Genomic DNA, 27,128 nt, shown 5'->3' with positions numbered 1-27,128 from the left:
GGAAAATCTTTACAAGAGTCACTAACCTCAAGGCCGGTTTTGGCAATTATATCCTGCTTCATTTTTCCCCCATCTATAAAATACCTGTTTTAAACCACATGGATTTTGAACCTGAAATCTTCATGTACATCAGAGCAGGTTTTGACCAAGAACCCCTAACATGAAGCCAAAGACAGAAGAGGAATCAGGTCAAACTAAGAATACATTAAGACACCAGCAGCAGAAGACAGGTAGAAGTTGACTTCATGTCCTTGCAGTCTTTTGAAACAGGAGAATGAGTACACCTAGACAGGAGGGAGGTGTCCCAGGCTTGGTTATTCTGCCTCTTCTCCTCCACCCTGTGGAGAAATGCAGTGCTCCCTGGTTCTCAGGCAGGGTGAAGCAGGTTAGCCCCGGCTCCCTGTTAAGCAAGTTCAGATGCTGGGTCAGTGTGTGGGGTGTGCCCATCGACAATTCAGGGGCTTATCCTTCATCCAGATCCTAACTCGGGATTCTTTGATCTGGGATGAAGACAGAAAGAGAGAAAAAGCTTCCCAGTTTACTCATTTTGGTATCTGTTGGCTCTGCTTGGGGAAGCTGAGCCCCTGATATGTAGTACATTCCCCATAAGATTTTCCCCACCCAGAACAAACTCTAAAACCACATAACATTTTTTTTTCTCTGCAGAAACCAATGGGATAGGATTCAAAGCTAGGTGAGAAACTTGTGAGAAATCCAACCTGGTTATATGTCTGAGAGGCTGCTACTGTATCAGCATCACAAGATAAAGCACTCTGGTATCACCTTGCCCATGTCCTCCTTAGTGTCACCCAAGACATTTGAGACTCTGATACGGTAACCGATAACTTTTCTTGCTCCACTTTGCAATGTTTCGTTTCCTACTTCTTATTACCTTGGGACACAAAAGTGGCAGAGTTGTTGAGAGCTGATGACCAGAAAAGGGAGAACACTAGAGGAAATCAGAGACAGTCAGGAAAGAACGCCAAAGCTGATTTTCCAACTCTATGCTAACTCCAACCTGCAGAAAAAGCTGAATATAGAAATCTTCTTCAATATCTGATGAAGCCACTCCATTTATTACACACACACACAAATGAATCACCTGGCTTTTTTTTTTTTTTTTTTTAATCCAGAAGAGTTGTGCTGGGGACTGTGCCCCATCCTGCTGATACAGATCCTGAATGGAATCATCAGGAATGGCACAGTGCAGGTGTCAAAATCAAAGTAAGGCCGCAGAATTTCAAGAGGACCTTCCAAATACTGAGAACTTGTGTTGCACTCAAATGGTCTCCTGGATTTCTTATTTATGAGAAGGGCTTCTTATTGATGTCCCCCAGAATCCAGACTCAGACCTATTCCTCCAAAAAGGTCCAATTTGGTTGCTACATAGTAGCAAGGGTTTATCTTCATGCCCACCTAGCATTCCAGGCCCCCATTACTTCAAGTGAGCTTGAAATTGTTTTAAGTGAACTATGGCTGCAAATTTTTACTGTTTTATCTAAGGGAGCATACAGTGGAGTGATTGGAAGTCTGGACTCCTTCTCCATGTGATGCAGAGAAACAAGGAGCCCAGCTCTCAGGAATGGCATTAATTCTCCTACAAACAAAATGCTGGGATGTGGACTTTTGGCACATTGTGGAAATAGGAGAACTATTAATTCTGTAATGGTTTTCATGCCACTGGGTTAGGGAGGCTGTACATTAAACCTTACTGCATCTGAAAAGATGTTTATACCCCTAAAAAGCCAGCCCAGCCTTTTTTAAAGGACAAAAAGACTATAAATCAGTACCTCCCCAGGGAGGGGACTCCTAATATTCCTATGATGTCTGAACCCTATGATAAACCTCCTAAAACGAAAAATACCATTTTGGTTTTTTTACTTAACTCCAAAGGTGGGCTCTGACTGCTTGGGCTTAATGCTACAGTACCTGCACAAGCTACAGGCTCCCTATGCCAAATAAGCCTTGCTCTTTCACCTCCCATCACTTTGAACCCTGAACCTTATAGAATTAGAAACACTGTATAAAGACAAACAGATAAAGGGTTAAAATATTACAAATAAATAGCTAAGATTATCTTCCCTCCCCCAATCACTCCTAAGAAACAGACACCAAACATTACTTAAGTGTCCAAAATGACCAAAGTCCTTCATTTGCCCATGCCTCAAATGGACAACTATCCAACAAAGTGAACAACCTTCATGCAAATGCATCAAGGAATGTATTGCTTTTTCATTTGCTGCCCAGCCCTTCAAATACATGCACTAAAATGAGTTAAAACATGGCCTAAAAATGGAAAAAGGGAGAAAAAAATATATATGAATATTTCCCACAAAACTGTTTCCCACCCTTCCCTCTCCCTATGCCCCACCCACCCCCTCCCTTTCATAAGCAAGTATTTTAACTTTTTTTTTCTCTTTTTTTCTCTGGCAAAGGAAAATGTGATTCTTGGTAACCAGAATCAAACCCTATGGTCTCTTTAGTAGGGTCTGGCTATGCCTTTCTAAATTCACCCAGCTCGGTGTCAAAGCTATGCCATTTAAGATTCCTAGCAGATTCTTAAACACAAAATCAGACCTGTCTGACTCACCCCTTAATGGTGGTTTGCCTATAAACTTATTAGTTTTTCTCTGGCCATTTGTGTCTTAAAAAGTTAGGTTCCTAATTGCCAATCAGGGCCACATCCATAAGATCATCATCTTCCTCCCCAATCATAAAGTCAGGGCTGAGCCTTGAGGGCCTGTCTGTAGATAAAATTGTGTTGCTTGTCATAGACAAGGACTGGTCTGAAGAAATGGGTGATTTAGACCAACTCTCTGGCTTGATGCTATGAGATTTTTTCTTGTCCCGGTCTTTGTCCCGGTCCCGGTCTCGATCTTTGTCTTTTACTTTCTTCTTTTCTTTTTTGTGCTTCTTATGCTTTTCTGTGCTATATTCTGGAAGAGGTCGGATACCATCATCTGAGCTGGGACTGTTCTGATAAGATTTCTCTGCTATGGAGGAGCCTGACTCACTTTCACTGTCCAGATTCTGGGGGGTATATGCTGGTGACTTACTATGGCTAGGAGAGCCACGCTCATGCTTTGGAGTGGAACCACTGATGAGTGGAGAGCCATAGTTTTTGGAAGAGGCCATCTGAGGTCTGAGCCCTTCTCCACTACTTTCCCCAGGTTTCTGCAAAGTCACTTTGGCTTTAATGCTGGGGGAACCCCCATCATGCTTGCTGATGATAATTTTTGCCACACCTGTGCTCCCCACATTTTTTGACTCTGAGGTCTTCTTAGACGAATCCACTGAACCCCCCGAGGTGGAAACCTTGGATTTTTCTTTATCACTTTTCTCACGCTTACCCTGGAACTCTCCTCCTGACATGTTATGTTTGGAGGACATAGGATGGCTAGAAGAATTTGTGCTCACTCCCATCTGGCCATCCATCGGGTCTTCACCTCCAGGGCCACTGGTGACAACCCCATGCTTCAGTTTATCTATGACGGCTGTTAAGGACGGCTTCTTATTTCTGCTGGGGGATTTCCCTTTGGAACTCCCGTGCTGGTTCTGAGAGGATGACATGGAAGAGCCACTTGAGGAAAAGGAAGAGGAAGATGCTGTACAAGAATTAGATGATGGGGGAGTTTTCTGAGACAATGAGCCTGAGGATCCTAACCCTGAAGATGACTTCATGCCAGTGCTTGAACTAGTTCCAGACATATGAGAACCACCAGAACCTGAACTGATGGGGGACTTGGCTTTAGAAGATGGGGGAGTCCCAGGAACAGGCTTCATTGGAGAGGCAAGCTTATCAGAGCCTCCAGGTGGCCTTGAATGAGAAGGGGATATGTTTGGTTTACTTAAAGAAGGATTCATAAGTGATGATGGCTTCCCTTGAGGTTTCATCTTGGTGCTGCCGGAGCCACTGCTCAGTCCATGCTTGGTAATGGGAGAGGAGCCTGGCTTCCCCCCAGACTGGGATGAATTTTTGGACTGACTAGATCCAGAAGACCCTTGGCTAGAATATACACTGCTACTTAACTTGGAACTTGATGAACCTTCTGATTTACTGCTTTTCATCTTGCCTGAGTTGGAAGCAGAAGATGAGGAAGAAGAGGAGGAAGAATGGCTATGGTGGCTTTTACTGCCTGAGGAAGACACAGAACCACTGCTGGTATACTGACTGTGGGATGAGGGCTTGCCCACCATCACGGTGCCTTTAGGAATCTGAATAGTGATTTTGGGAATAGGTGGTGTGGCAACACCTGGGGGAGTCTGTGATCTTCCTGAACTGCCTGGTGATTTGGATCCACCCGTACTGGTAGGTGGAGTGAAAGGTCGGTTAGAAGAACTGTGAGATGGAGACTTTCCTTCAGTGTCTGCCTTCTTCCGCTTTGGAGGCTTATCTTTGCTTTTGCCATCATTAGAAGGGGTCCGACTACGCTTCCCTGGTTTGCTATCTAATCCTGGCCCTGACAGACTACTGTTACTGGTGCCATTGCCTTCCTTTACTCGTTTTTGAGTCTTTTCTTTCCCTAAGTCCCCAGTAGTCAATAAAGGACTCTGGCTACCACTGTGATGCTCCATAAGATCTGCAGGACCTAAAGCCTTACCAGCCACTGCTATAATACTGAAATCAACTGTGTCAGCTTGGCTATTGCCTTTAAACTTAGTCTCCCCATTATCACCTCCAAGCATTGGCACCCCCAAAGTATTTAGTGCCTGAGATGCAAATCCTTTGAAATCATCATTATCTCCGCTTTGGCTGCTTTCATCAAAATATTCTTCTCCAAAACCACTTTGGCTCTGGCTGTTCAACAAATCAGGATTAAAATCTACTCCATCAGGAAAAAAATGATTGGTAGGAGAGTCACTACTAGGGCTACCAGCAGCATCTGCAATTAGGTCAGCTGGATCTGTGTATGGATTTTCATTATTATTGGTTTGAAAGACATCAGGGTCAAAGAGAGCACTCTGAGAATGCCCAGAGCTTGAAGAATCTCGAACAGGGGTGCCAATGGGTGGACAATCGTCATTAGTGCTGGGAAGCTTAGAGGCTTCTTCTGCAATGTCTGAAAGGATATCAGTTACATCTGGGCCAATGCTGTCTGAACTGGATAGTCGGACCATCCTTTGAATACTGGGTTGGGGGTGAGGTACTGGTTGCGGGTAAGTTGTTGGGGGAGTACTACACTGGCTTGGAGCTGGAGTGATGTGTGGCGTATCCAGCGTGTCTGCTGTCATGTTGACATCAAAGATAGGGTTCTGTGAGTCAACATCCATTGAAAATAGCTCCCTCTGAAAGTCATCTTCAGTCTGGTGCTTGGGTTTGTCAGGTGGTAATCTTGATGACTTCTTCTTCTTTGTCTTGTTGCTTCCCGGGCATATTTCCATCCGGGGTGAGCCGGAAGAAGAGTTCTGCCTTTCTAAAGGGCTGCTTCCATAAAGGGTTGAGAAATCCTGGGCAGGGTTATCTTTAAGAAGGTTCATGAGCATCGGGTGGTTCTTGGTGTTGCCGGCCATCGAAGAGACAGGTGGCGGCGTGTGATGAGGAGGGGTCGGACTCGAGCCAATGGTAGACCCCCCGTTCCCTGTGATTTGCAACAAACTGGTAAGAATTGGGTTCTGAGACACCTTGCTGAAGTCCTCCCCATGGCCCACCGACTCATGCCGATCTTTGATGCTCATGCTCATATTAAACAAGGTGGTAATGGGACCCCCCGGAAAGGTGTTGGTTGGTGTAGTGGTACCACTCATTGGGTTGTTGCCTGTGGTCATGCCATACCCTGGGCTGCTAGCCGGGGGCAGGTTCTTTTTCACCATGTCTTCAACTGTCTCTGCAATGAGGGACAGTGCTGGGGTGTCGGCCTGAATGGTTTCAGCTTTCCTCCGAATAGCCCTCATCGTCACAGGGATGGACATACATCTGTAAGATAAGATAGAAAAAACAAAATCAGCAATGTATTAGCTGCTGAAAGAAAACAATTTTTATTTGGGAAAACAGGCTTTAATTCTGCCTGAAATTCAGATATGCCCTCAGAGGTTTACAGTAAGGAATTTTCAGGTAAGGCAAGTAACCTGTAAGACAGAAATAGTTCTATAAAATGCTGGAGCGTTGGGCAAATTCATTCTAAAAGGAATCTGTACCAGTAGGCAATCTTAACCTCTTTTAAAGCACTACCAAAAACAAACCAACCACAAAGTCCAAATTACATGTCATACTAAACCAAAAGAAAACTGGTAATAATGAACTCAGTAAGAAAATGCCCTCCTGGGGTACCTGGGTGGCTCAGGTGGTTAAGCATCTGCCTTCAGCTCAGGTCATGATCCCAAGGTCCTGGGATCGAGCCCGCATCAGCTCCCTGCTCAGAGGGGAGTCTGCTTCTCCCTCTCCCTCTGCCCATCCCCCACCACCTTGTTCATGCTTGCTCTGTCACTCTCTCAAATAAATAAAATCTTAAAAAAAAAAAAAGCCCTCCTTTTAGGACTTCACATGTGATTAATGGGATATAATATTTACCTTAATTAATGAACCACTAGAAAAAGCTCTTGAACCATCAAGTTTTAAATCTTAATGGCAAAACAAATAATAATAATAATAAAAATAAATAAACCTTAATGGCGGGACACCTGGGTGGCTCAGTGGTTTAGCGCCTGCCTTTGGCCCAGGGCATGATCCTGGAGTCCCGGGATCGAGTCCCACATTGGGGTCCCTGCATGGAGCCTGCTTCTCCTCTGTGTCTCTGCCTCTCTTTCTATGTGTCTCATGAATAAATAAACTCTTTAAAAAATAAAATAAAACAAAAATAAACCCTAATGGCTTAGAGCATCCCAAAGCTATGTTGTGAAAGATGCTATTATTGCTCTAAAATCTTTATTATTTTTTTAAATGATTTATTTATTTACATATGATATATATATAGAGAGAGAGAGGCAGAGACACAGGAGGAGGGAGAAACAGGCTCCATGCCGGGAGCCCAACTCAGAACTGGATCCTGGGACTCCAGGATCGTGCCTGGGCCAAAGGCAAGCGCTAAACCACTGAGCCACCCAAGAATCCCCTACAATCTTTATTATTTTAAAGCAAAGCACTTTTTATCTTATAGATAAGTTTAAAAACGTATTTTCGAAAACACTTTGCTCTAGAACATTTTAGCAACTTTTCTTAAAGTGACCAAAATAGTAGTATTTTAGGATTTTGAAGATCACATGGTTTTTGTCCAACTATTCTGCCATCTTAGCTCGAAAGGCACCACAGACAATATATAGGGGTGCCTGAGTGGCTCAGTCGGTTAAGTGTTCCAATTCTTGATTTTACCTCAGGTCATGATCTCAGTGTACTGAGATCAAGCCCCACATCAGGCTTCCCACTCAGTAGAGAGTCTGCTTAGGATTCTCTCTCCTTCTAACCCCCACCCCACCCCTCAAATTCTCTCTAAAAAAATAAATCTTTAAAAAAAAAAAAAAGACAACATATAAATGAACAAACATAGCTGTGTTCCAATAAAATTTATTTACAAAACAGGCCACAAGCATCAGCTCTAGAAAAATCTCAAAATTACATATTAATGTTTCTGGGAAGCTGACTAGCTTAAAGTATCTTCCAACATGCCACCATCTGATATATTACATATGTTAAAAAGTGATGCAGTAGATAAGTGAAAAAAAAAAAAAAATCTAGGGGTACCTGGGTGGCTCAGTTGGCTAAGCATCAGTCTTTAGCTCAGGTCATGATCCCAGACTCTTGGGATCAATACCCATGTCAGGCTCCCTGCTCAGCAGGTAATCTGCTTCTCCCCCACTCCTTCTGGCTGTCCCCCTGGCTCCTTCTCTTTCTGCCTCTCTATCTCACTCTCTTTCTCAAATAAATAAATAAAATCTTAAAAAAAAAAAAAATCTACATCTTATTTCAGGTATTTCCCTCCTAAAAGAATCCTAATACCAACCTAAAGTTACTCTACCTTACTTCCTATTACTCTCATGATGGTATTTAAAAAACTAAAGCTTGGGCAGCCCAGGTGGCTCAGTGGTTTAGCGCCACCTTCAGCCCAGAGCCTGATCCTAGAGACCCAGGATCGAGTCCCACATCAGGCTCCCTGCATGGAGCCTGCTTCTCCCTCCGCCTGTGTCTCTGCCTATGTCTCTCATGAATAAATAAATAAAAACCTTAAAAAATAATAAAAATAAAAAATAAAAAACTAAAGCTCACATTGCTTTTGAATCCCAAAGCAGAGAAAGGTGAATTCAAAACAGTGACTACATGCTTCCCTCCTGGGCAGCCCCAGTGGCGCAGCGGTTTGGCGCTGCCTACAGCCTGGGGTGTGATCCTGGAGAGCCGGGATCGAGTCCCACATTGGGTTCCCAGCGTGGAGCCTGCTTCTCCCTCTGCCTGTGTCTCTGCCTCTCTCTCTGTGTCTATGAATAAATAAATAAAATCTTTAAAAAAATAAAAAATAAATAAATGCTTCCCTCCTAAATTTCCATTCACTTTAATACTGAAAACAGTGTTTCTTATACCCCTCTAAATGGGACTCTAATGGAAAAGAGCCAGTGCTACCTTTGAACAACTTTGGCAATGAAGTCATCTGTGCAGATGAGTGCATCTGACAGCCCCTTGTACAGTTTACAGCTCACATGTGTTGAGTCCTGCACATCCATTACCACTGAAAGACAAAACATATAGGAGTTGAGAGAAATTCAGCTTCTGACTTTTCAAAAAGAAGATAAAGAGCCCAAACTCCTGCCCTAAGAAAAGAGCTAGCCCCCTCAAAACTCACCACACACCAGGGAGTCATTCACAGGGTGCTGAAAAGATACGCTAAAACGGGACTCTGAGAGAGGACACACTTCAAATTGGAGGAGCCCAGGAGAATCTAAAAGGCAAAGAAAAATATCATAAAATAATAAAATATAAGACTAAATCCTAATAAATAATAATCCCTAAGTATACAGAACGTCATTCTCAGTCTCCTTAGAAACTAAATCCTATACATTTTTTACATGCAAAACTACTATATCAATCACAGGTGACAGAATGAATACGATTCCAAAAAATATGTCAGCTTGTTATAAATATTCCAATCAAATAAGTAACTAAACTTCCACTTTCTAAAATGAAGGCCATTTAATCCCTAAATTGTTAAAAACCTTGACAGATACAAATGTCTTGCCTTGAAAGTGAATTCTGAAAATAAACATGGCCAAGAATTTTTTTTTTTTTTTTAAGAATTTTTTATTCTGGGATCCCTGGGTGGCGCAGCGGTTTGGCGCCTGCCTTTGGCCCAGGGCGCGATCCTGGAGACCCGGGATCGAATCCCACGTCAGGCTCCCGGTGCATGGAGCCTGCTTCTCCCTCTGCCTATGTCTCTGCCTCTCTCTCTCTGACTATCATAAATTTAAAAAAAAAAAAAAAAAAAAAGAATTTTTTATTCTATTTGATAAGAAGACCTCCAGAATCACTGCCATAAACCCTGCTTTCTATCAGTGTTTGCAGAGGTTAGTTATATGGCCCATAGTTTGGTAAATATGGATGTAGGGGCTATAATCTAAAATGATATCCTTAAGGCAACTGGGTGACTCAGTTGGTTAAGCAGCTGACTCTTGATTTCAGCTCAGGTCATGATCTCAGAGTCCTAGGATCAAGCCCCGAGTCAGGCTCCATCCTCAGCAGGAAGTCCTGCTTGAGAAGTCTCTCTCCCTCTCACCCTGCTTGCATTCTAAAGTAAATATGTAAATCTTTAAATAAATAAAATTATATCCTTATGTCAATACACATATATCTAACTATCATCATAGGTTCCTAAGCCAAATACACTGGCAGCCCCGAGACAAGGATCACATACTTTCTTGCGGGAAAGCACACATCTCTGCAGGACTAACTCTGTGACTATCTTACAAAAACTAATTTTCAGGGATGCCTGGGTGGCTCGAAGGTTGAGCTTGACTTGGGCTCAGGGTGTGATCCTGGAATCCTGGGATCGAATCCCACACTTGGCTCCCTGCATGGAGCCTGCTTCTCCCTCTGCCTGTGTCTCTGCTTCTCTGTGTCTCGAATGAATGAATGAATGATTGTAAATAAATAAATAATATTAAATTTACAAATAAATGTAAATAAATAAATAAATAAATGATCTTAAAAAAAAAAAAAAAAACTAATTTTCAGATGCTCTGAAACTACTTGGAAAATTCTCCCAGGATTCAAGTACACGAAATTGAAGGGCCATAAGCACACTTGCACATGCTCTGTGTCATTACTGTAACTCTAAAATTTCTCATTTCTAAAGCAGTTCTTATTCCAAAAAAGGTTATCTCCTGATTTACCTTCCTTGTTTCATTTTGCCTGCCATTCATACACCTCTATTACTGAAGTGTTTTACGATTAAGGTAAAAAAATTAACTGCAGTTAATTAGAGTTGCCAAAATTCTCATCAGGATTTTAACAGCAAACTGTGTTTGAAAAATATCAGCATTCCAGAATCCAGGGAGAAAAAAAAGGGTCATGGGTCTTACTCCCTTTTAAGTTACATGCTTAAGTTCCCCAAAGAATAGGGACAGGAAACATATTCAGGCAAGACTAAAAGCTAGGAAGCATTGTCCTAACAACCTAAAATGTAGATCTCAAGGTAGTCTCTGGGACACATGGCAGAGCATATGACTCTTGGTCTCAGGGTTGTGAATTACAGCTGCACTGCGTGTAGAGATTATTTAAAAAAAAAAAATAAAAAATCTCTTCCCACAGCATCCCTTCTACCTTCTATAAGGCTCAGGCACTTAGATACCTAATTATATCACTGTATGCAGAAAAAGAGTAAGTCCATTGCAAAAAACAGTGGTTTCCAAATCCCAATTTATGGATTGGTTCCATCATAATTATATGTGGAGCTTAAACTAGATTCCCAACTCCTCCCCACTGAGATTCTAATTCAGTTCACTTGTGAATGGAAACCAGTTATAAAAATTCTACAGGTAAAAAGAAAAAAAAACACAGACACACAAAAAACAAAACTCTGCAGGTGATATGCTAAGCCACCAAATTAGAGAACCAGGAGAGCAAACAGTTTTCATTTGCCAGTAAGTATATCAAGAGGAAAGGCAGTACCTTCTTTCAGAATAGTTCTTTTGACACAACTTCCTATTAGGGTGTTATAGGCCACTTGATGTCTGATCAGATTTAGGATAAGAGGAACTCGGCCAGGGTGCTGAAAGGTGATTTTGCTAACTAGGGTTCCCTGTAGACTTCGGCCATCTGGAAGAGGAGCATCCTTGTTGAGGAAATAGCAGTGCTGCTGACCTGGAAGAGCCTGGGCAAAAAGAACAAAGCAAATGAACACTATCAACTCACCCAACATACTCCAACCACAAAATAACCTGGGAAAAACCCCTACTCCTCAAAAATCAGCAGCAGTTTCTCATTAGACAATAAAATTCCACAGTGAATTCTTTGGTCAGCTAATGTTATAAATGCCAATTACTCACTTGGCTGAAAAGACCCCTCTTCTATAAATGTTCTATTAGTGGTTTCTTAACATAGCTAACAAAAATTACCTCAGAAATCTGTATAAAAGAGGTTCCTGAACCCTAAGTGCAAAATCCGTATTTTTTAAAAACTTTTTATTTATTTTTATTTATTTATTCATCATGAGAGACAGAAAGAGACAGAGACACAGGCAGAGGGAGAAGCAAGCTCCATGCAGGGAGCCTGATGTGGGACCCGATCCCGGGACTCCAGGATCACGCCCTGAACTGAAGGCAGACGCTCAACTGCTGAGCCACCCAGGGATCCCCCAAAATCCATATTTTTAATAAAACACTCTGTATAATATAATTGCAATACAGAATTTGGGAACTACTACTTTAGTCTAGACCACCCTCAAACATTCAAATAAATTCAAGTCCAGATGAGGTTTTAGACCTTCCTTAATTTATTCATTCTAGCACTTTCTTCTCTGTATGTACTTAAAGGATTTTGTCAGATTATAAGCTCATTACACTTGAAAGAATGAAACATTAATGGGCAGCCCCGGTGGCTCAGCGGTTTAGCACTGCCTTCAGCCCAGGGCGAGATCCTGGAGACCCAGATCAAGTCTCACATCAGGCTCCCTGCATGGAGCCTACTTCTCCCTCTGCCTGGGTCTCTGTCTCTCTCTCTCATGAATAAATAAATAAAATATTAAAAAAGAAAAAAAAAACATTAAGAATTCTTAACATCAGGCAACCCAGGTGGCTCAGCGGTTTAACGCCACCTTTGGCCCAGGGCGTGATCCTAGAGGTCCCACATCGGGCTCCCTGCATGGAGCCTGCTTCTCCCCCTGACTGTGTCTCTGCCTCTTTCTCTGTCTCTAATGAATAAATAAATAAAATCTTAAAAACAAAACAAAATAAAAAAAAAACCTTAACGTCTGGGACGCCTGGGTGGCTCAGTGGTTGAGTGTCTGCCTTGGCTCAGGATGTGATCTGGGATCCGGGATCAAGTTCCACATTGGGCTCCCTGCAGGGAACCTGCTTCTCCCTCTGCCTATGTCTCTGCCTCTCTGCCTCTCTCTCTCTCTCTCTCTCTCTCTCTGTCTCATGAATAAATAAAATCTTTATAAGAAAAAAAAAAGGAAAAAAAATGGGAAAAAAAAGAATTCTTAACATCTACTTAGAAGCTTATCAAAGTTCAGGATACCATTAAGAGACTTCATCTGAAATTTTGGCTATGAAAATTTATACATTGTTATTTCCTGACTTGGAAGCTCATGCTCTTTTTCTTCAGTATGTTTCAGAAATTTCTGTAATTTCCTGCCTGAATGAGAAACTAGGATATGATCCAGTAGTCCAAAAGAATGTTCCTGACCTCCGTAATCCTATAAAGGAAGATTCTGATCTCGGGTTCAAATGTAACCTACGACAATCTATGGGGCCTTACTTACAGCATAAAATCGCATGTTGTGATTCAAAGGTATGGGGTCAGGGTCCTTTGACAGCTCAAACTGAGTGATCAGTTCATAGAGGGGTACATAAGTTGGTTGAGTTTCGAACAATGGAATTCCTGGAAAAATAAGAATCAACATAATGATCACAATAACGTCAAAATGTTGACAGCTCAGTTTTCCCTTCATGACTTCTATTTCTTTCACACATTTATTGAAAAAGTACTTACTAAGCACTTACTAATATAAAACATCATGACATTTATACCCATCAGTACTTTTTCGAGGCCTGCAAGACTGAAGAGGTCTAAGATCATCTGAATTTGACGTTTGTTTTTCACATTTTTAACAAGAAATAATGCTTGATGCTTAAAACTCACCTGTGCAGTTCTGAAGTTTCTGAACAAATGCTCTAGATACTGGGATTGGCTGGGGAAATTTCAAGAAGAAACAGGCAGGAAGATCAACACTGTTGGCACTGGTGATTGAGGAGAAGGAGGGGGTCCTTCAAAAAAAAAAAAAGAAGAAGAAGGGGGTGGGTTGGATTTTGACTTGATATAAAAATGAAAAATCTAAACATCCATTCTAAGACATGTCCATATCATTTAACAAAAGCCTATCAAAAGTTTACTCTTTGGGGGCACCTGGTTGACTCAGTCAGTAGAGCATTCAACTCTTGATCTTGGGATTGAGTTTGAGCCCCATATTAGGTGTAGAGATTAAATGTTTTTTAAAAAGTTCACTTTTGGGGAGCTTAGGTGGCTTAATCGGTTGAGCATCTGACTCTGGATGGCTCACTTAAGCAACTGACTCTTGATTTCAGCTCAGGTCATGATCTCAGGGTTGTGGATCAATCTCCATATTCAGTGCAGTCTACTTGTCCCTCTTCCTCTGTTCCTCTCTCCTGCTCTCATACACATGTGCACTCTCTCAAATAAATAAATGATAAATCTTTTTTAAAAAGTTCATTCTTTCAACTTTCTTCCCCCAGTTTCAAAACATCCTATTTATTAACCCTTAAGTATTTAATCAAGCATCTATCTTGAGCTTGAGCTATTATCTGGAACACCAAATCAATATAAGTCCCATGATCAACATAAGAAAAAAAAGAACCAGTCAATAAACCAGTGGATTTAGTATACTTCTTCTCTTTCTCTCTCAGGATAGACAATGTGTTCTGTGTGTTCAGAGAAGAACATTCAAATTGATATTAAAGAGAGAAATTAAATGAATTTTTTAAAAAAGCCAATCTCCAAAAAGTCAAGTGAGAAAAGAGGCAAGTGAAAGTAATAACTTGTTTCATACTGGCTTGAAGCTGAAAAAAATGAATTTTGCTATGCTAGAATTGTATTTAACTTACCATTTGTTGTCAACTGGATGTGACCCCATAATTAATGGTGCAATTGGGAGTTTATACATAGCAGATGTTCCTTCAATTGTCACTGATGCATTCATGCCCAATGATCGAGGAACTGAGAAAAGGAAAGAAAAAAGGTATTCTCCCCAAAGTAACACAAATTAATAAGGATCTTAACATTTAAAAACAAAAAACAGGCTTAACTTCTGCATAATTTGTCTGCCATAATTTGTCAGATACTGTAATACCTATATGACTTAGAAATGCGGGAAGCTATCTTCTACAACCTATATTTCTGTCAGTAAGTAAAGCAAAATATAAGAAACAATGCAGTCCAAAGAAAAAAAAATTTTAAAGACTCATTACCAACATTTATTTTCTCCAATTCCAGAATACATTTAAATAGTATTATGATTATAGAACAGTCAACGACTAAAGTTATAAGGGGACCAAATGAGGTATTAGGCCATTTCCCACTATTTTAGTGTATTAAAATGCAAATATAGGGGTTTGTGGGTGGCTCAGATTCTTGATCTCATCTAAGGTCTTGATCTCAGGGTTGTGAGTTCAAACTTCATGTTGGGCTTTCTCATTCTTCTAATGAGAAAAAAAATTTTTTTAAATGCAAACAGAGGGATGTCTGGGTGGCTCAGCAGTTTAGCACCTGCCTTTAGCCCAGGGCGTGATCCTGGAGTCCCAGGATCGAGTCCCACATCAGGCTCCCTGCATGGAGCCTGCGTCTCCCTCTGCCTGTGTCTCTGCCTCTCGTTCTCCATGTCTCTCAAGAATAAACAGATAAAGGGATCCCTGGGTGGCGCAGCGGTTAGAGCCTGCCTTTGGCCCAGGGCGCAATCCTAGAGACCCGGGATCGAATCCCACGTCAGGCTCCCGGTGCATGGAGCCTGCTTCTCCCTCTGCCTGTGTCTCTGCCTCTCTCTCTCTCTCATTAAAAAAAAAAAAAAAAAATATATATATATATATATATATATAAAGAATAAACAGATAAAATCTTAAAAAAAAAAGCAAATAGGAAATAACATCCATTATTGTATTCTTTAGTAAGTTGGCTAATCTCTTCACCTTTAAAGTAATAATTAAAGGGGATTATTTTAGGTCAAATGGTTTATACCTTTTCTTTAATTCATTTACTCCAGTGTAACACCAAATCAATACAAGTCCCATGATCAACATAAGAAAAAAAAAAGAACCAGTCAATAAACCAGTGGATTTAGTATAGTTCTTCTCTTTCTCTCTCAGGATAGACAATGTGTTCAAAAGCACCTATTAAGCTTTATATTATTATGTATGTGTATGTACACATGTATCTGTACTTAAGAGTATTTGTGTGTGTGTGTCTCACATTCAAACTCTTGATAGAAACAGCAAACTTTCGGGGCAGCCTGGGTGGCTCAGTGGTTTAGCGCAGCCCAGGGCCTGATTGTGAAGACCCGGGATCGAGTCCCATATCAGGCTCCCTGCATGGAGCCTGCTTCTCCCTCTGCCTGTCTCTTTGTCTCTCTCTCTCTCTCATGAATAAATAAATAAAATCTTAAAAAAAAAAACAAAAAAACAGCAAACTTTGGTAGAAAGTAGCAAATCAGGAAATACACAACCAGGCTTGGACATTCAAATTATTTTAAATATTCTTAAAACATTGAAGAAAACCTTCAATTGTTTTTCAGTTAGTCTTACCATTATTCTCATGCAAAATGATGGGAGATGTAGTCTTATCATCCAGCAGGTCAGAAGGAGAGGCATAGTACTTCAAGTTCATTAAATGACCTACGAAAAATAAAACATCACTATTTTTATCAAATAAAGAAAAACATTCCAATTTCTACAAAACTATATACGAGAAAATAGTTTCACAGATAAGAGGACTTATGCTCCAAAACAATTTATGAAATATGATGGAAGAAGAAGTACTGATTCTAGTAGCAACAATTTACTTTGCAATTTAAAAATGTAAGTGGGGGAAGGCAGGTATTAACATTTTAGAAACCATTTAAAAATACACAAGTGACTGCTAATTTTCTCCCTCTGCCTACAAATCCAAGGTAAAAAAATTAATGATTTGACCCCTTAACTAAAACAAAACATTTTTCCGGATGCCTAGATGGCTCAGTCAGTTAAGCAACTGACTCTTGATTTCAGCTCAGCTCATGATCTTGGCTCCATGCTCCACAGGGAGTCTGCTGAAGATTCTCTCTCTCCCTCTGCCCCTTCCCCTACATACATGCACTCTGAGACTCGCTGGCTCACTCTCTCTCTCTCTCAAATACATAAATCTTTTTAAAAACAAAATAAATAAATAGGGTGCCTGGGTGGCTCAGATGGTTAAGCGTCTGCCTTCAGCTCAGGTCATGATCCCCAGGTCCTGAGATCAAGCCCCACATCGGACTCCCTGCACAGCAGGGAGTCTGCTTCTCCGTCTCCCTCTTCCTGCCCCCTGCTTGCACATGCACTCTCTCTAATGAATAAAATCTTTAAAAATAAATAAAATAAAAATTTTTCTAAGTAAGCAAAGTAGGATCACATACCCCCACTTCTTGGAGTAAGATAGCCAACACTTCCATGAAGAATCTTATCCAAGGGACCAGCATTGGTTGCTTTCCTGTGAGACAAATAATCTATGTTTGCTTGTATTAAAGCCCGGAAGGTATCAGTGCACAATGTGCTAAAGAGAAGCTGTTAAAAGTCTTAGAATAGTATTGTAATGACTTGTCTTGTAACTGGGCATATACCAATTCTATTTCACTTCCAAGGTAGAGATTTTTTACAAGTATAAACCAGTAATATGGTGAACAAAAATTACAACTAGACTATTATTTATCAGATATAAGGCCAGGTTTGACAAGTTTTCCAATAAAACTGATGGAATAGGGGATCCCTGGGTGGCTCAGTGGTTTGGCGCCTGCCTTTGGCCCAGGGCGTGATCCTGGAGTCCCGGGATCGAATCCCACAACGGGCTCCCGGCATGAAGCCTGCTTCTCCCTCCTCCTGTGTCTCTGTGCCTCTCTGTCTCTCTCTCTATGTCTATCATAAATAAATAAATCTTTAAAAAAATAAATAAAACTGATGGAATACCAACCAACGACTCAGACATATTGAGAAAATGGAATGCAATCATTTGGGAACTAAAAGGAGATGGATAAGATATATGATATAGATAAAATACATAAAAATATGCACCTTAAATATAATACAGAACCCTAGTAACCCCCTAGATGAAAAGTTTTAAGAACAAAGTATCCAGAAGGCTCATATAGAATTGATACCTTAGCCAGTCTTACCAATACATAACTGCCATTTTAGATAGATCCTGTTCTAAGGATTGGAGAGCCAAGTACATTTTAGTCTTCAGTTTGCTAGAAAGTAGATGAAGAGAACAAGAGTTAAAAAGTTGAAAAATACACACATACAAAAATTAACACAGCCTAGTGGGCAATTCTGTTTGAAAGAGCCAAGCTAATTAAGAGAATCCCAGGTAGGTTAAAAATAAAAATAATGAGCCAGTTCCACAACAGCTAATTTTTTTTCAGCTTAAAAATCAATGTGTTGAAGACATCTCAAGGATTATAGTCTCATTTAGCATTATATCCATTAACATAGATATTATTTATTTAAAATACCTTCAAAAGATATAAATTGGAAGCTATAGGTTGTCAGTATAAGAAGAAATCACAAACAAAATAGGGCAGAAGACTTGGCAACTTTCTAAGCACAAGATGGTTTACAACTATACTGATTTTTCCAACAAAAGCAAAAAAAATTAAAAAATACTTACTTGTCCCCTGGAAGGTTATAAAGATTAACAAGACCCTTAAGGTGCTTAGAAAATTCATCAAAATTTTTTTCCCTATAAGGAGTTCAGGGGAGAGGGAAGAGAATAAAACATACAATTATTACTCAGCTTAATGCAAAGTACCAAATATCATGGCAATATAAAACTAATTTTAATAATTTGCTTTACTCTTTTTTTCCCCCAAAGTTTTCTAGAATCAGTCAAAAGTAGCAAAAGAAAATGTTTTCCTAGGGCAGCCCCGGTGGCTCAGCAGTTTAGCGCCGCCTTCAGCCCAGGGCCTGATCCTGGAGACCTGGGATCAAGTCCCACATCGGGCTCCCTGCATGGTGCCTACTTCTCCCACTGCCTGTGTCTCTGCCTCTCTCTCTCTCTCTCTCTCTCTCTGTCTCATGAATAAATAAATAAAATTTAAAAAAAAAGAAAGAAAATGTTTTCCTTTCTTTACCCCATTTATCTGGAGAAGGTGCTCATAAGCATGATAAAAGATAGTCAAAAAAGACCTAATAATTCATATACTCCAATAATTTGATCCTAAGTGATAAGACTTGGCTTAAATAAAAACACTTTCTTTTCCTCTTAATATGTAACTGAGATGACTGGATGTCATGAGGAAAATAAACTTTTGATTGGAGAGGAAATACAAGTAAATAAATTGGGAATATAGAACACTGCCATGTATGTATATGATACCCTAAGAGCAGAGAGGAAAATGAACACTAGGAGACAGAGGGGAGACCTAGAGAAAGTAAGAGGAGTACTGTGGAGGCAAATGACAATTCTACAGTGTTCCTATGACTGGACTTGCCCCAGGAAAAAGAAACTACTACCTAGACCCCTCGCTTCCTAAAACCCATTATTCAGGCTTGGATTCTTAGTCAACTGAGTTATGTGGGCTGGCTCAAGAATCCAACAGAACTCAACAATTCTAATTATCTTTATCTTTTATCAAACTTAAAAAAAAAAAAATGTCTCTTGAAAGCTAAATTGCCCTAACAATGTCAGATATTTGGTCAGGCATATACTAAGCAGATATTGAACACTTACTGCCCAAAATGCCATGAAGACAGTAAAAAGGGCAGCCCCAGTGGCCCAGCGGTTTAGCGCCGCCTTCAGCCCAGGGCGTGATCCTGGAGACCCGGGATCAAGTCCCGTGTCGGGCTCCCTGCATGGAGCCTGCTTCTCCCTCTGCCTGTGTCTCTGCCTGCCTCTCTCTCTCTCTCTCTCTCTCTCGTGAATAAGTAAATAAATATATATTAAAAAAAAAAAAAACAAGAGCAACAGCCAAAATACCCCTTACCTTAAGATCACCATCTATACAAAGTGACTACAAATAGCATGTAAAGGCTAATATTCTTTCTGAGCTTCTCACTTCAAAGTAAGCTTACAAGTTAACTTTAAAACACCACCGGTTCGTAAATTGGTGGTCTCCTACTCTAGATTAGAACCAGAAATACTGGCTTTCTGGACTATTCTAGCAACACACTTTTGCTAGACTTAATTGATTCAATTAAGTCATAAAAAATGCTATTTTCATATTGCATTGCAGTTTTTAAAAGGTGGTTCAAATTTGGTGCTTTGGTTATGAATACATTAAAATGATCACTGCAAAGTCTGAGTAGAAAACTTTCCTCAAAAAAAAAATTAAAAAAATAAAAATAAATAAAAACTTTCCTCAACATTAACATCTTAAGACACTTCCATGAAGTATCTGAGAACTTTGCTATATTTAAGACACAAAATTAATGTAATGACTTTCTCAAAATCCCAGAAAGTAAATTTTCACTCAATTTAAAAGGAAAGGATAATCCAGAGGGAAATGCCATCAACTGCTAAGAAACTCTTTTTAAGTCTAGCATTTTTACTATATGGGAGTTTATTACATAAATACCTTAAATGTAAAACAATTTTTCTCAAAGTGAATAAAAGTTCTTTCCATGTATAGACTCAAGTTTCTCAACCCTTATCTGATTTAATAATTAAGTTCTTTTTTTTTTGTAATTGATGGTTTTATTTTTTTTTTAATTTTTATTTATTTATGATAGTCACAGAGAGAGAGAGGCAGAGACACAGGCAGAGGGAGAAGCAGGCTCCATGCACCGGGAGCCTGACGTGGGATTCGATCCCGGGTCTCCAGGATCGCGCCCTGGGCCAAATGCAGGCGCCAAACCGCTGCGCCACCCAGGGATCCCTAATAATTAAGTTCTATTTATTTTTGTTGCACACAGAATTCTTGAAGCTAGGTCAGTAGTTTTCAACCAGGAATGATTTTGCCCTCCAGGGAACATGTGATGGTATCTAGAAATATTTTTGATTGTCATGGGTCAGGAAATACTGACTAGTGGGGAGAGATCAAGGATGCAGTTAAACATCCTACAGTGCACAGGGCAGCCCCCTAGAGCAAAGGATTTTCCAATCCAAACTGTCAATACTACTAAGATTGAGAAATCCTGGGATAGATGGAATAGGTTAAAAAGCCAAGCTAAGTCAATTCTGGAACAAATACAGATGCTGAAAATCCTGATCCAAGAAAAATATGTTCCTCAGAAGAGTAACTTTTTTTTTTTAATGATTTTATTTATTTATTCATGAGATACAGAAGCAGAGATACAGGCAGAGGGACAAGCAGACTCCCCACAGAGAGCCTGATGCGGGACTCAATCCTAGGACCCCAGGACATGACTTGAGCCAAAAACAGCCACTCAACCACTAAGCCACTCAGGCGTCCTCAGGAGAGTAACTTCTGACCAACCTCAAGACTGACTTATGGGGGTGTCTGGGTGGCCCAGTCGGCTAATTGTCTGCCTTCGGTTCAGGTCGTGATCTCAGGGTCCTGGAATCAAGCCCCACATCAGGCTCCCCATTTAGTGGGGAGCCCACTTCTCCCTCTGCCAATCCCCCTACTTGTGCTGTCAAGTAAATAAATAAAATCTTTAAAAAAAACAAAACAAAAAAAAAACAAGCCTAGCTATAAAGAATTGTGTGCCAGTATCAGGGTATATAAATGTCATTTGCTTACCTTAGCTGCTGTACAAGTTCTGGACAGCTCTGAAATTAAAGAAATCACATTAAAACTTTAAACTACTTTAAGGCCTCTGAAAACATCAAAAATTTTTCTCTTGTGTTAAGAGCACATGCTTTATAACAAAAACATTAAAACTACAAAAAATCCTTACATTAAAATATCAAAAAGCATCTTCTTCCTACTTAATAAACCATGGGGTTGAGGTGGGAAATTAAATCTCAAAATATAAAATAATTTATAAAGGAATCAACTTTCAGGAGCTTGTTTGAAACATTAAGACTTCTCTTTAATGCCATCTGTGGAGTCCATATTCAATTGTCTGTTTACAAATATTAAATGTTCATCTCTATTACAGGATTTTTCAGAGACGTTAGCTATGTATAAGATTATCTGTCCTTGATTATTAGCTCTTTGAGGACAGGAACTTTAAGTTACTTATTTCTGTATCCCCAGCACCTATCGTTCAATTGCGGCTCATGTTTGTTGATATGAAATGGAAAGTGTTCCTCTAGTGTCTCCACTTGTCGAAGCCTTTGGATGATGTCAGAGATGGACCCATGTTATTCTAAATTCTAGAGCTATTGATAGTATAGCCCATCACATCATCTCTACAGTGGCTCATGAAAAAACCTAAACCCAAGCTATTTCAAACCCCAACAATTCATTTTAAAATTAATGTCCCTAAGTAAACCCCACAGATTCCAGTGAAATATCAACAACACATACCACAGGATTCTCCCCATGGTGAGCCACTTTTACATCACAAAGCTGTCCTGCAGGATCTAACTGCACTTCCACATAGAACATATCTGACGTGATGTAACATTCAGTGCCACTGGCACTGAGATGAGAGCCCAGTCTAGCAGGAACAAATCAAAACAAAAATTAATAGAAGACACATAAATAAAGCCACCCAAAGTCAACACTAAGTTAAATACTTCTGCCTGAGATAGACTACTTACCCATTCTGTCTTGCTATAGACTCCAAGCGGTCAGTCATTGCTGGTAAAGATGTTACTAGGAAAGGGAAAAAAAGAAAGAAAAGAAAGAAAAGAAAAGAAAAGAAAAGAAAAGAAAAGAAAAGAAAAGAAGAGAAGAGAAGAGAAGAAAAGAAAAGAAAAAAGGAAAAAAGAAAGAAATCACAAAACGCTCCAAACACTTAAATTTTATTGTTCAAAGACTGAAATATCCTAAAGAGTATATCCATCCTTCCAAGTCATTACATTCAATAGTTCAAATGCTTGTTAATTTGAACAAGTTCATTAGTAAGACTTAGCTGTGACCTAGGCAGTAGTAAGGATCCAAAAAAAGATATATTTAGGGGTGGGGCACCTGGCTTGCTCAGTTAGTAGAGCATGCAACTCTTGATTTGGGGGTCATGAGTTGGAGCCTCATGTTGAGGGGAAGGGGCCTTACTTTAAAAATCTATTTTTAAAAATTGTTGGACCTTTCTCCTCTTCCTTTTGCGTTGCTCAATTAGGACAAATTATCTTTAACTTCAAAAAGACACCTGTATCTGCTAATGCTAAAATAAAGAAGATTAATATCAAAACCAAACCAACATAAAAACAAATATTCAATATTCACAGCAGCATTATTATTTCCAAAGGTGGAAACAAACCAAATGTCCATTCATGGGTGAATGTAGAAATAAAATGTGGTATGTACATACAATTATTTAGCTTTTTTAAAAAAGGAAATTCAGATACATGCTACAACACAGATAAACCCTGAAGACAGTAGGCTATATGAAAAGCTAGTCACAAAAGGACAGATACTATTTGATTCCACTTATATGAAGTATCTGGAGTAGACAAATTCTTACAGACAGAAAGCAGAATGATGGTTACCAGTTGAGGAGAGGGAGAAAGAAGTTATTGTTTAGTAAGTACAGAGCTTCAGCTCAGAAAGATGAAAAGGTTCTGAAGATGGATAGTGGTGGTGATGGTTACACAACAATGTGAATGGACTTAACGCCACAATTTTTTTAAAAAGTACCATCCTCTGTCTCTACATATTTCCAGATTGGGAAGGGCTACCAGAGTTTTTCAATATGCAGACTCTACGTTGAGTTGGAAGAAGCAAAAGTAGGATCTTCTACATTTTGATGAACTAAACAAGGATTCTTAACCATCAGAGAAGAAAATGTTAGGAGGGGCAATGAAGGTTGTAGGAGCCCACTCTCAAACTTGAGATCTCAAAGGACACCCAAGGGAGAAAAAAAAAAAACAGTATTCAACTGAATGAGGCTCATTTGTGATGGATCAGAGTCAAATCTGTTTTTACTTTCATTCTCCCACAAAACACACAGAACTAGTCATTATAAGCACGGATATTCAAACTCATGATTTAAATTTTATTTGCTTTCCTGACCTGAAAACACTGTCCATAAACAATGTAAAAATCTTTTATTAAAGTTAAAATGTCGATCTTCTCATTACAAGTTCATTAGAAGAGAACATACGAAGAAAAAAAAAAGGAACTTTCCCTTGCTAACTTATGGTTACCTTCCATCAATTATCTTTTGAATTTCTACCAGCCTCCAAAATAGATAAAAAATATATGTTTCGGGGATCCCCGAGTGGCTCAGCAGTTTAGCACCTGCCTTCGGCCCAGGACATGATCCTGGAGTCCTGGGATCAAGTCCCACATCGGGCTCCCTGCATGAAGCCTGTTTCTCCCTCTGCCTATGTCTCTGCCCCTCTCTCTCATTCTCTCTCTCTCTCTCTCTCTGTCTCTCATGAATGAATAAATAAAATCTTAAAAAATAAATAAATAAATAAATAAATAAATAAATAAATATTTTTTTAATAAATTTTTTTTAAATTTTATTTATTTATTTATTTATGATAGTCACAGAGAGAGAGAGAGAGGCAGAGACACAGGCAGAGGGAGAAGCAGGCTCCATGCACTGGGAGCCCGATGTGGGATTCGATCCCGGGTCTCCAGGATCGCGCCCTGGGCCAAAGGCAGGCGCCAAACCGCTGCGCCACCCAGGGATCCATAAATATATATATATATATATATTTCAAGAGTTCAAGTAGGAGCTCATCTCAACTCCATAGTAAAAGCAAGAGCATGCCTCGAATAGAAAGTTGATCTATCCCAATTTACATTACTTATGTAAGTATAAAACAGTCTTTTTAAAAAATTGGGCATTCTAAAGAAGCATATTTTAAACATGTTTACAAACCTTTGAGAGCTTTCTGCAAAGTCTCCAAACAGCTGACCAAATGTTGGTGCCCTCCAGAACTCATCACAACTCTCTTCTCCTGTATTAAGTAGGAAAACATAAGGTAAAACTAACCAAGCCAACAGTGTTTCAAGTAAAGGTACTTATTCTAGTAGCACTATTTCAGGATAATCTACACACTACATGCTATAGTCTGTATACTCTATATTCTCTATATACTCTAGATAATCTATAGATGCCTGTTACTCTGTCCATTCAGCCACAGGAGGAAAAGTTCATAAACATGGATACATCTATATCCATATACATGAAGATAGAAAAAGGTATGCCCTAATCTTATTTTAATTAGGAAGATCAAGTACAATAAATAAGATCAGCCTCCTGCATCCTAAGTTTAGTCAGTTAAATGAGGTGGCTCAGGTGATTTGGCAGTTCCCAAATCTAACAAGGTGATTCGCATGTAATCTAAGAAATAAAATCAAGCCTTAGTAAAATAAGATTGACTCTAAGAGGGCAGCCCTGGTGGCACAGTGGTTTAGCGCCGCCTGCAGCCCAGGGCGTGATCCTGGAGACCCAGGATTGAGTCCCGCGTCGGGCTCCCTGCATGGAGCCTGCTTCTCCCTCTGCCTGTGTCTCTGCCCCTCTCTCTCTCTGTCTCTGTCTCTATGAATAAATAAATAAAATCTTAAAAAAAAAAAAAAAAAAAGATTGACTCTAAGAAACAAAGTGTAGTCCAGAAAAAGGGACTCCCAAAGAACAAAAGATTTGACATAGTTTTTCTAACCCTATCCAAAGAAGTTTCTCTCTCCAAAGGATTCCATTTCCTAGAAGTGTGAATAGTTTTAAGATACAAGGATAGCTTTTCAGGCTTTTCCATGGCCTAAATCCATCTCTCTTTGTTCTAATTCCACCTCACAAAACAAACATCTGATTAATAATCTGGGTTCCCTTGTACCTTGAATAGATAAGGGGTTGCTCTGGACAGTGGATACCAATATTTTGGTAAGTGGAAAGATAAACTCTCTGTGGTAAATTAATAAATTGGTAGTCTGATTTACATTTTAATCTGAGATTCTTTTATTAAGACATTAAACAAAACAATACAAAACAAAACCCCACATTCTATGAATGTAATCCTCAGCCAGAAGACATTCACACATTTGTCAAATTTGCAGTTACAGAAATCTTTTAGCAACACACAATTTAATATGCATTATCTCACTTGATTCTTACAACAAAACTAGTGGAAAAGTAAGCTGATACTACGTGCCTCTGCATTCCAGATGAGGAAACTCAGAGTCAATAATTTGTCCAAAGTAAGTCTTTTGATAGCAAATTTAGTTCTTTTACTAGGGCTATACAGATATGATCATTTTATTATTTTTTTTTTTTAATTTAATTATGATAGTCACAGAGAGAGAGAGAGAGAGAGGCAGAGACATAGGCAGAAGGAGAAGCAGGCTCCATGCACTGGGAGCCTGATGTGGGATTCGATCCTGGGTCTCCAGGATCGCGCCCTGGGCCAAAGGCAGGCGCCAAACCGCTGCGCCACCCAGAGATCCCCATTTTATTATTTTTATTTTTTTTTTAGATATGATCAGTTTTAACACTAATAAATCTACTAAACCGAACTTACTCTGTACTCAAAGTAAGATTTGGTGGGGAGGAGTGGAACTTTCATTGAAATATAAATAACATTTACAAAAAAGGTATATGGGGATCCCTGGGTGGCGCAGCGGTTTGGCGCCTGCCTTTGGCCCAGGGTGCGATCCTGGAGACCTGGGATTGAATCCCACGTCAGGCTCCCAGTGCATGGAGCCTGCTTCTCCCTCTGCCTGTGTCTCTGCCTCTCTCTCTCTCTCTCTGTGACTATCAAAAATAAATAAAAATTAAAAAAAAAAAAAAAGGTATATGGCTCTTAAGTGAAAAGATCGATGAATTATCACAAAGTGAACACACCCATATAACACTGCCCAGGTCAAATCATTGAAGTTAAATTTTCCTACATCATTTGACTACCACTGGAATCATGGATGAACTTTAAATAGCCAGTTCCTATGCCCTGTCTTCACTTAAGGGCTCCTGATACTGGGAAATGATTCAAAAAACAGTACTATAGAGGAAAAGGTAGACAGAGTGAACAGGTGAAGCTAATTAAGAATCAATCACAAACTCCAGGGAGGCCTGTGTGACGCAGTCAGTTTAGCATCCAACTCTTCGTTTTGGCTCAGGCCGTGATCTCAGCCCAAGCACAGAGCCTGCTTGAGTCCTTCTCCCTCTCCCTCTGCCCCTCCCCCCTGCGCTCATGCTCTCTTGAGCTCTCTAAAATAAATAAATCTTTAAAAAAATCGGGATCCCTGGGTGGCGCAGAGGTTTGGCGCCTGCCTTTAAAGGCCCAGGGCGTGATCCTGGAGACCCGGGATTGAATCCCACATCAGGCTCGGTGCATGGAGCCTGCTTCTCCCTCTGCCTGTGTCTCTGCCTCTCTCTCTCTCTCTCTGTATGACTATCATAAATAAAATTTAAAAAAAAATTTTTTAAAAATCAATTGTGGGATCCCAGGGTGGCTCAGCAGTTTGGCACCTACCTTCAGCCCAGGGCATGATCCTGGAGTCCCGGGATTGAATCCCACAACAAGCTCCCTGCATGGAGCCTGCTTCTCCTTCTGCCTATGTCTCTGCCTCTCTCTCTCTCTCTCTCTCATGAAAAATAAAATCTTAAAAAAAAAAATCAATCGCAAACTCTATTAGTAGTATATATACAATGAAAATACTATTTCGTTAGAATCAAGTGGCTTGAGGTGCCCGGGTGGCTCAGTTGGTCTGACTCTTAATTTCGGCTCAGGTCATGAT

At 40.0% G+C, this 27,128-nt stretch overlaps 1 protein-coding gene across 2 annotated transcripts in view; it reads right to left on the bottom strand.

The window, feature by feature from the left end:
- Positions 1–1,107: 1,107 nt before the first annotated feature.
- MED1 (mediator complex subunit 1) overlaps positions 1,108–27,128 on the bottom strand; it is a 29,013-nt gene continuing 2,992 nt past the window's right edge. Inside the window, exons 4-18 of one of the 2 annotated variants that reach the window (XM_025995769.2) lie at positions 24,277–24,355; positions 22,046–22,100; positions 21,810–21,942; positions 21,078–21,106; positions 18,044–18,115; positions 17,550–17,624; positions 16,797–16,870; positions 15,949–16,038; positions 14,260–14,371; positions 13,280–13,404; positions 12,900–13,018; positions 11,087–11,288; positions 8,766–8,861; positions 8,546–8,651; positions 1,108–5,914 (exon numbers count right to left, since the gene is read on the bottom strand). In XM_025995769.2, coding sequence (XP_025851554.1) covers positions 2,662–5,914; positions 8,546–8,651; positions 8,766–8,861; positions 11,087–11,288; positions 12,900–13,018; positions 13,280–13,404; positions 14,260–14,371; positions 15,949–16,038; positions 16,797–16,870; positions 17,550–17,624; positions 18,044–18,115; positions 21,078–21,106; positions 21,810–21,942; positions 22,046–22,100; positions 24,277–24,355 — 4,620 coding nt within the window. In that variant the 3' untranslated portion in view covers positions 1,108–2,661. The remainder of the gene's footprint in view (positions 5,915–8,545; positions 8,652–8,765; positions 8,862–11,086; positions 11,289–12,899; positions 13,019–13,279; positions 13,405–14,259; positions 14,372–15,948; positions 16,039–16,796; positions 16,871–17,549; positions 17,625–18,043; positions 18,116–21,077; positions 21,107–21,809; positions 21,943–22,045; positions 22,101–24,276; positions 24,356–27,128) is intronic. The other variant, XM_072747332.1, reaches the window with a different exon arrangement.

This window comes from Vulpes vulpes, chromosome 2, assembly GCF_048418805.1.
Source record: "Vulpes vulpes isolate BD-2025 chromosome 2, VulVul3, whole genome shotgun sequence".
Lineage (NCBI taxonomy): Eukaryota > Metazoa > Chordata > Mammalia > Carnivora > Canidae > Vulpes > Vulpes vulpes.
The sequence above is the reverse complement of the archived record's forward strand: the minus strand, read 5'-3'. Positions and strand labels throughout refer to the sequence as shown.